The sequence below is a fragment of the Peromyscus californicus genome, unplaced genomic scaffold (genome assembly GCF_007827085.1).
Source record: "Peromyscus californicus insignis strain IS unplaced genomic scaffold, ASM782708v3 Scaffold_11__1_contigs__length_118956290, whole genome shotgun sequence".
NCBI lineage: Eukaryota > Metazoa > Chordata > Mammalia > Rodentia > Cricetidae > Peromyscus > Peromyscus californicus.
This window is the reverse complement of record NW_026294402.1, coordinates 83,522,806-83,532,511: the sequence shown is the minus strand read 5'-3', so window position 1 is coordinate 83,532,511 and position 9,706 is coordinate 83,522,806. Positions and strand designations below refer to the sequence as shown.

General features: G+C 38.1%; 1 protein-coding gene across 1 annotated transcript; it reads left to right on the top strand.

The window, feature by feature from the left end:
* Positions 1-2,210: 2,210 nt before the first annotated feature.
* LOC128104594 (tripartite motif-containing protein 43-like) lies at positions 2,211-8,353 on the top strand. Its single transcript, XM_052729522.1, has 6 exons — positions 2,211-3,640; positions 4,193-4,288; positions 4,839-5,069; positions 5,855-5,877; positions 6,274-6,371; positions 7,464-8,353. Exons 1-6 carry the CDS (start codon positions 3,230-3,232, stop codon positions 7,964-7,966), a joined length of 1,362 nt encoding a protein of 453 aa, XP_052585482.1. The 5' UTR covers positions 2,211-3,229; the 3' UTR covers positions 7,967-8,353.
* Positions 8,354-9,706: the final 1,353 nt, after the last annotated feature.

Below are 9,706 nucleotides of genomic sequence, written 5' to 3'. Positions count from 1 at the left end.
CTAGCCTCTAACTCACAGAGATCTGCTTGCCTCTGCCTCCAGAATGCCAGGATTGAAGGTATGTGCACCCACTGCGTGGCTTCACCATGTATTTATTTAAAAAGAAAAAAGAAAAGAACAAACAGTTGAGTGGGTAGAGTGTGGGGTGAATCTCAAAGAAATCACAGTTGAGGTGAATATGATATAAAATGATTTGAACACAATTCTAAAGAATTTTTAAGAAATTTTTAATATTGATATTTGATAACATCACAGATTGATATCATTAACTGTGAAATTACAAAAGGAAAATCAAAAATATGAGCACACCATGAAATATTTAGAAACAGTGAGATATTGTAGCAAATTTTTTTAGAAAAGTTCTCACTGTATATCCTAGGCAAGCCTTGAACTAAAACTCCTTTTGCTTCAGCAGCTCATCCTCTGGGACTGTATGGATTAAAGGTGTGAGCTACCACACCCAGCTAAGCAGGAACTCAGGAAACCTTGTTGTGGAGATTTGTTTGTGGATACTGGCCATAGAGTTAATTCAATCTTCCATCCATTTAGAATACTGCTATTTATAGGAGCTCAGCTACAACAAGCATTAGTAAAAGCAACATGGGAGGAAGTGGGTGTGGTCTTTAGAGAGTATATAAGGACACTCCAGGGCCCAGTCAGGTTCATTCTTCTCTACACCAGACAGATTGTGTTTCCATAGCTTCTGGCTCTCAGACTGCTAGATATATCTCCTCCACACATTGAAGATCATACCCCAGAGCTGAGCTAATATTGTTGTGTTTCCACTAAACACTGCTGAGGCCAGAGTCTATTTGTGGGTAAGTAGACAATTTACAGTTGGAAAGTCATTGATATTTCCCATGTTTAATGTATTACCAAACTGAGGTTTCTGCTTAAAATTGCTTAAATTTGGCTGTTTATCAAAAGAGAGTCTGCTCTTATTTGGACATCTTTCCTCATAAATACAATGTGAGTTACAGCTATAGGTAAATTTTAGTATAGATATGTGTGTGTGTGTGTGTGTGTGTGTGTGTGTGTGTGTGTGTGTGTGTATATATATATATATATATATATATATATATATATATATACAGTCTTTCTTTGTTCTGATGTTATACTTTTCAATTTTGATCTTTCTCTAAATTTTAAAAACATTTTAGAGCATTTCTGTATGTACTTCATATATGCAAGATCAACACCTCTAAATTAATTTTATGGATAACATATAAAAATAATTGCTGAGATTAGATTGAAAATTACTAATATTTAGAGATACATTCTATAAATATTATGTATAAAAGTGAAAACTCATGATTTACCAAAGGAAAAAATTTTAGTATTTTTTTGTTGTAAACTAGAGGAAAACATCACAGTGTGAAATAATGCTTGATAATAGTTTACATCTTGGAAGAACTGGCTATTCCTGCTATAGACAGATTTATTAGGTTGGAAGTATATGTGTGATTAAATTAGAGAAAACTAATCACAATATTGTATTCAAAACTTAGATTCTGGTTATACGCTGGTGCAATTTTTCAATTCTGTGTTCAGTTTTCATTATTTCTGTGAACTCATGAATTATTTTGGAATGAAGTATCTAATGTACAGAAAAAAATACCAAATGAGGTCCATCAGGTAATTTAAGGAAGGCAGCATTGGAGTCTGCATCGCTTTTCTAAACTAATCTTGACAATGAGTATTAGTATTATTATCGATTTAAATACTAAAATCATTGACTCCATTTGCTTCAGACTCCAGAAGCTTAAGTTATTTGAGGGATGTTTAACTTGGTCAAACCAAAATTCTTTATTTGTGTAGATGTTTAAAGAGAAGGACAATGGACACCTGTTGATTAGATAGCCAATTCTCAACAGTCATGAGAACCTAATTTATGCCTCATGTTCATCCCATAAACTCAAGCCAGGAGCTGTATCTTTAGTAAACAAATGTTTCCCCAGAGAGTACCTTAGTATTGGACTCAATGGGATTTAGGAAAGACATAGAAACATCTGGGGATGTCTAAAGGATTATTTGGTGTGGATTCAGCACACTTGGAAAAAACCACACTAAATGCTCAAGAGATCACTTGACCATTCCGTGGCTTGAGGTCTTAATCTGAAAAAAGAAATGGAACAGGAGCTGAGCAGCAAGTGTTCCTTGCTTTCTGCTTCCTGATTTTGGATGCCATGAGACCAGCTACCTCAAGCTCCTGCCATCATTTCTTCCCCACAATGATGAACAATATCCTTGAATTATGAGCCACCATAATTCTTATTCTCGTTACATATTTTCAACAAAAAGAAGATAAGTAACTAATATTGCCTTCAAGTGTCATGGGGCAGGACAGTGGCATGTAAAACTGTTGGACACTCACATCAGAAATCAAGCAAATCATTTATAATGGACCATGTGAAATAGGGAGTGTTTTCTTGGATAGACAACAAAGAAGCATGTGTTTAACTTACCTATGTCTGTAGTGAAAGGCCAACATGTGGGCATGAAGGAATTAGATCACTCCACAGTGTATAATTTTTTTCTTAAGAATTGAGAGATCATGTCTCAGACCACGAACCAAGGTACTGACTTGGATGGAGTCTCCAAAAGTGATGCAGGTGGTGGGACGCAGAAGATCATTAGATGAATCCATGCTTCGGTCAAGAAGAGTGAAACAGGAAAGATCAGCTGTAGCTAGAGTTTTCCTGCCTGGCCCACAGTCAGGACAAATCTCTGACACCCACCAGTCCCACAGCCATTCAGACCCAACCAAGTAAACACAGAGACTTATATTGGTTACAAACTGTATGGCCGTGGCAGGCTTCTTGCTAACTGTTCTTACAGCTTAAATTAATCCATTTCCATTAATCTATACCTTGCCACGTGGCTTGTGGCTTACCGGTACTTTACATCTTCCTTGTCCTGATGGCGGCTGGCAGTGTCTCCATCACCCAACTTCCTGTTCTCTCAATTCTCCTCTCTGTTAGTCCCGCCCATACTTCCTGTCTGGCCACTTACCAATCAGTGATTTATTCATTGACCAATCAGCAACACATTTGACATACAGACCATCCCACAGCAATCAGCAACTGAAATCCTATACTAATGTTGATTTTTGGTCACCCAAAAGTTTTGCCAAAAACAGAATTGAATCACAACTTGATGGAAATTTTGTGCAGTCTCTTCTTTCTTCGGGGTCCAATAATAGCAATACTGCTTTTCCTCCTTCAGAAAAATGGAGTCAGACATCTCACAAGCCTTCCAGAAAGAACTCACCTGCTTCATCTGCCTGAGCTGCCTGACAGACCCAGTCACCATAAGCTGTGGCCACAGCTTCTGTCAAGCCTGCCTCCACCTTTCCTGGGAAGACATCCAACTTCCTGTCCAATGCCCTATGTGCAGGGAACCATCCCAGAAGAAGGGCTTGAGAACTAACATTGTTCTGAAGAAGCTGGTGTCCATTGCCAGACAAACCAGCCTCATGAAGGACCTGAGCTCTGAGGAGCATAAGTGTGTGACTCATAAGGAAGCAAAGAGGATCTTCTGTGCTGAGAAGAGGATCTTCCTCTGTCAACTCTGCTCTAACTCCCATGAGCACAGAGGACACAGACACTGTCCCATTGAAGCAGCTGCTGAGGATCAAATGGTAAGTGATGCTTCTGAGAGAACTTGCAAGCTGGAGAAAGTTAGGCTTAGCAAACCACAGGAATATGCTGGTCCTCATTATGACAAAGGAACTGTTTTCAGAATGGTGGCACTTTAATAAGAGCTAATAAAGAAAGGGTGACTAGAATTGTAAATATGCCTTGACCCATGAGTGAAAAGATCATTTGTATTTTATGATACATTATGCCTAGGTCACTGGAAACAGCAATACTGAATTCATATCTTTTGAAAGTGTCTCTGCCTGGAGACTAAATTAATAAAATACATTGGAATCAGGTACATCCAAGAATCTGGGAATCCCAATCTTATTCAAATTACCCAGACATTAATCAAAATTATTAAGCAGTATACCTGAGAGAAAGGGTATGCTGTACTTTCTATTTCTATGTTCTGAAATCTAAAATTCATAGTTAAAAAAGAAAAAAATTAATATTGTGATCCTTCTAATCTCACTAAAGTAATTGTATTAATTGCCCTAGAGTCTGTCAATCAGTTATATTTTTCAAAATTGATATTCATTGTTTTTTTACAGGATAGACTTTTGAAGCAAATGGCATCTTTATGGGAGAAGATCCAAGAAAATCAAGAGAATATAGAGGCAGAGAACAGAATGATAACTCGGTGGATGGTAAGTATGAGATCCATGCTTAAAATCTGGGTGAAGTAAATATTTTTTAAAATTCATCAATTAAGATTTGAGTATAAGGCATTGGATATGATATTAGGAGTACATGTCCTGCTAGCCTCTAATTCCTAGTGTTAGTATAACTATATGTGGAATGAATGGTCTGGCTGTGGCAGAAGTGTCTGGAAATAATGAGTGAACTGCTGACAGTTCAGCAACCTGCATTAGACTCTATGACTACACCATGAATTCTAATTACTACATGCAGAATTTCATAACTTTGTGAACATATGAATTATCAATCAATACCTTTTCTTCAGGCACCTCTGCATCTCTAATATAGGTGAAAATGCTTAGTGTCTGTTTGCCTGTGTAATTAATAAAGAAGAAATAAATGAAACCAAGGAATTTACATTTTCTGAAAAGTGGGGACAGTCAATCACAGTCTATGTGCAAAGTTATAGAAGTCATTTGTGAAATGTAAGCATAGGAGGATGCAATGGAGGAGGATAAAATGTTTGCAAATATTATTGGAATGTCCCTTTTTGTTCAGGAGTACTTGACTCTTCGGGAAGAAATGATCAGGACAGAGTATAGGAAACTGCATCCACTCCTCTGTGAAGAAGAAGAGAAACACATTGAGTGTATGAGAAATAAAGGCCATTGTGTTTTAGAGAAACTCAGAACAAGTGAAGCCATGATGGTCCAAAAGAACAAAGAACTAAGAGAAATATATCAGGAGCTGATGGCAATGTCCCAGGAGCCATATGTGGTCCTGCTGCAGGTAGGCATGAAGGAGGGCAGGAAGAGGCTTTATTGTCTTAGGCACACACCGGTGATTGATATACTAAGATAGCTTTCAATGTCCCCTGTATTTACGTTAGGGGATTTCCTTTTTACGAATAATCTTGAAAGAACAAGCATGTTGAAATTGTCAGTAGATTTCCCAAGGAATATGTCCTAACTGTTGGCTTTTGTACCTTGCTTCTCTGAGAACCCAAATTCAGTGGTTGCTGTTTCCAACACTCTTTTTCCCTCTACTTGGATATTGTGCACAATTTTAAAGTGACCTATGTCTTAATATCTTATCTTTGAAAGCTGTGTTTTTGAGAGTTCTTTGGGAGTTTGGGATTTTGGAGGTTTAGATAAGATCCTTTTCTGGTGGATGGTGGCCTGCAACTCACAGTAATGCTCAGGCCTCTAACTCTGTAATTCAGGAATTACAGGTGTGAGGCACCATGCAGAGGTGAACTTATCCATTTGAAGTACTCTTACTTAAAGTATCCCTTGCTTTGTAGCAAAGCTCAGAAAAAGTCACCTTTTCAGACAAGTGGAGGTTCAAATGCAATGTTCGTTCACTGCCCTTGTCCTTCTCAAATTTTACTCTTGCAGTCTAAATGCAACAAGAATTTGAATTCTGCTAAACTGCTTCATTGGCATTATCTTGAGACATAACTATAAGTTTTAACAGTAGATAAATGTGATGGTGACTAAAATTACCTGAACTTTAAAAACAAACTTTGTGTGCCATTTCTTAAGATATCTAATTTTTTCTTGTTTTGTTTGCAGGGTTTGGATGACGTGTTCAGAAGGTGAGTTTAGATATCAGTGCAACCCAGGATACCCTGAAATGTGCTATAAAATTGATGAACCTGCCTTAGCAAAGTACAGATATACTCTATATAGAAAGTACTCAATTGTTGGTGTTTAATATGTTTGGGATTCTTCTATTTGATTTGTTATACTTATGTGTATGAATGTGTGTGAATGTACATGTACATGTGCCATTGCACAGATGTGCAAGTCAGAGGACATCTTTCAGGAGACAGTCCTCTCCTTCCACCATGGGATTGAACTCAAGTTTTTAGACTTGTGTAACAAGGGACTTATCCCCAGATCCATTTGGCTGTACTTGGAGTGAGGTTTTTCCTAATCACTGTGATAATATCTTTAGCACCAGGCATATCAATATTTTCTTTACCTTGCAGGAGTGAGTCAATGCAGCTGAGCATGCCTCAGACTACGAACCCAGAACTCAATGCCCTACCCATCACTGGATTGAGTGAAAGTTACAAACAGTTTCAAGGTGAGTGTCTCCACTGATAAAATGACCAAAGGTACCCTTCAATAATGAGATATCTTTTGCAAACACAAATATTTTAACTCCCCAGTAATATATCCAGGTGAGTCACATTGTAATCTTATTTTATCAGGTGGTCATCTTAAAAAACAAACAAACATAAATGAATATCAAAATCATGGTGTATGTGATACTGGCTGAAAAGAGTATCAGTTGTTCACTGAGACATAAGAAATTATAAATTAATTCAGAATGGTTTAATTCAAATTAAGTGTAGCCAGTGATGGATATATTTGAATATTTTCCTTTAAACATTTTAGCAATTAATTTCTTACATTGCAGTTAACTCCATAGTTAAAAATGCACAGGATCTAGTGGTGCACACTCATAATCCCAACATCAAAAAACTAGAGAAAGGAGGACTGCCAATGAGTTTGAGTACAGTCTGGTCAACATAGTGAGTTCCATGCCAGTCAAGGATAAATAGCAAGACCCTATCACAAAAGGAACCGGAAAAGAAAAATCATAAAATAACTAAACAGACAAGGCCATGTATCATGAGCAATGAAAATGAAACAAATTGATAGGCCATGAGGCAGTGTCTAAATCCCTCTCAGAGATCTAAAAGTCAATTGTAACCTCACAGGGAAAGAGTATCAGAGGAACCAGAGGTTAAAGGAGGACAGATACATTCAGGGATCCACTTCTAGAGCATATTTAGATTCTCCTTGAGTATAAATATGCTCAGTTAGATGCAAATCAAAACACTAATAGGAAAGTTATCACTGCTTATACCTTGGTAATAACTTTTGATGTAGACACACAAGCATAGCCTTTGCTCTGGCCCTCGCTACAATACACACATCATCTTTTGCCCAGTGTAATAAAAGTCATCTGATAGAAGTAGGCTGAGGCAAGCTCCTCTACAGCACTTACAAAGTTTCATGCTACTATTCTGTTTCTTGTGGAAATCCATCACTTTGTGTATGACTCCAAGTCTTAGCCTTCACTTTTTTAAGATCAAGAAGACTCTACAGACCTCTCTCACCTGAGAAATGTAAATGGTCATTTTAACTAAAATGTTGATTCTTCCAACAGTTCACATTTTCTTTGAAAATACAATCGTATTCCATCACAAGATGAACATACTTAATGCCATGAGAAGATTTATCTTTCGACCTCACCATAATGATACTTCTGCAGTTTCTGCTGGATGCTATTTTGCTTCCTGGAGATCAAAGAACTCCTTCACCTCTGGGAAATATTACTGGGAACTGGATTTAAAGGACTCTTGGGACTGGGCTGTAGGGGTCTGTAAGGATTCCTGGTTGAGGAGTAGAAACCAACTGATTGAATATGAAGGTGCATTTCTTCTTGTGTGTGTGAAGGAGGGTAGTCATTATAGTCTCCTCACCACGTGCCCAGTATTCCAGCACTATATAGAGAAGCCAATAGGTCGAGTTGGGGTGCTCCTTGATTGTGTGGATGGAAGTTTAAGTTTCCTGAATGTTGCTAAGAGTTCTCTCATATACAGGTACCCCCCTGGCACCTTTAATTATCAGGTCAAGCCTTTCTTCCTCACTGGCTACACTTGGTCATAGGAAGATGTAATCCAGTACTTTGGTATTTTGAAAGTATTTATTCTGTTACCTCATTTACTGCTATTAAATATTAAAATACTATTACATGAAAAAGATGGTTGACTATGTTTCCTTTTCATCTGTGGCTCACGTGTTATACCAAGATAACATCCTTTCAAAGTGGCTTTGTCTTGTTTGTTCATTTGTTTTTCAAATTTGTCAGAATTACTAATTAGGACTAAAGCTTTAGTTTGGTCCTAGAGCCCTTTTTAAGTATGCTCAGGACCTTCAGTTTGATTCTAGCACCACAAAACATTCATGTAGCTGTTTATATATGTCTGTGATATATACATATTTATGCATATAATATTTTACTATCTTATTGCTGCCAAGCAGGAGCACAGGTATGTATCATACTTACTAATTTTAAGTCAGCTTGAAACAGGCTACAGTCATCTGAGAGAAAGGAACTCCAGTTATGAAAATGCATCCATGACCATGGACCCTGGGCAAGCCTGTAGAGCATTTTCTTACTTAGTAGTTGATAATGGAGCATGGCAGATTACTGTTGGCAGGATATTCCCAGGCCTGCTGGTGGTGGGTTCTCTAAGAAAGTCATATTAGCAAGCCACAGGGTGTAATCGAGTAAGCAGGTTTCCTCCAAGGCCTCTGCATCAGCTCCTGCTTCAAGGTTCTTGCCCTGTGCGAGTTGCTGTCCTAACTTCCTTTAATGGTGAACAATGAAGATATGGAAGCATAAGCCAAATAAACACTTGTAGATGAACAGTCTTATTAAATAAGAAACACAAAGCAAAATGCCTAGTTGAAAGCCCAAGACGTCAGAGCAATAGCTAAGAGCTAAAAACCCTTTTTTACCCTTCACTGTTGCTGCTGTCCTTCCACTCAGCAAGAGCTGCTTCCTGTGTATCTATATTTTTATTGACTTTCTGTTCTGCTTTCTCATTGGTTGTAAACCCAACCACATGACCTCCTCGTCACTGCCCATCTATACAGACATCCAGGTCTTCTATGGTTGGTATTAATATTAAAGGCATGTGTGTCCATGCTGACTGTATCTTTGAGCACACTGAGATCTGCCCGTCATATGATCAGGATTAAGGGCATGTGCTACCACTGCCAGACTTCTGCTATGGCTTGCTATTAGCTCTGACCCCCAGGCAACGTTATTTATTAACATACAAATGAAATCACATTTCAGTTCAAATAAAATATTACCATAAACACTTTTCTCCCCAGATTGCTTTTGTCAAGATATTTCATCACAGCAATAGTACTATTAATAGAACAATTTAGTACCAGGATAGTGGGGTATAGCTGTAACAGACCTGACCATGTTGTCTTGGAGAGAATGGTGGAAGGATTTGGTACCTTTGGGCTGGAAAAGTCATTGAGTGTTGAGTGCCCAATGTCCTATTCTATAGGACTTTGGAAGGTAAGAATATTGAAATAATGGAGACCTGGGTTGTGAAGTTTCAGATGGAAGGAAAGAGTCTATCAGGACTTTTGTGTAAAGATCCTGTGATGTCTTGTCAGCTAGAGCTGGTGTCAGCTGTGATTAACCAGAGACCAGAACCACTAAAGTAAAATCCTTGCTTTGCTGGGACAATGGATGCTGGTCAACTTGGCTGGAGAAATCAGATATGATTAAGAAGAGACCAGCATCATCTAGGTGATGTCTTCTGGTAAGTGTTTCCTTGGGATCAGCCCACAAAAGCTGTGTTCCAGAAGACCTGAACTTGT

What these genes read in the sequence shown, in the direction of transcription:
- LOC128104594 (XM_052729522.1), top strand. Translation starts at nt 3,230, where the DNA reads ATGGAGTCAGACATCTCACAAGCCTTCCAGAAAGAACTCACCTGCTTC. An exon ending in TTGGATGACGTGTTCAGAAG is followed by an intron (nt 5,878 to 6,273) that starts GTGAGTTTAGAT and finishes TTTACCTTGCAG; the next exon opens with GAGTGAGTCAATGCAGCTGA. An exon ending in AAGTTACAAACAGTTTCAAG is followed by an intron (nt 6,372 to 7,463) that starts GTGAGTGTCTCC and finishes TTCTTCCAACAG; the next exon opens with TTCACATTTTCTTTGAAAAT.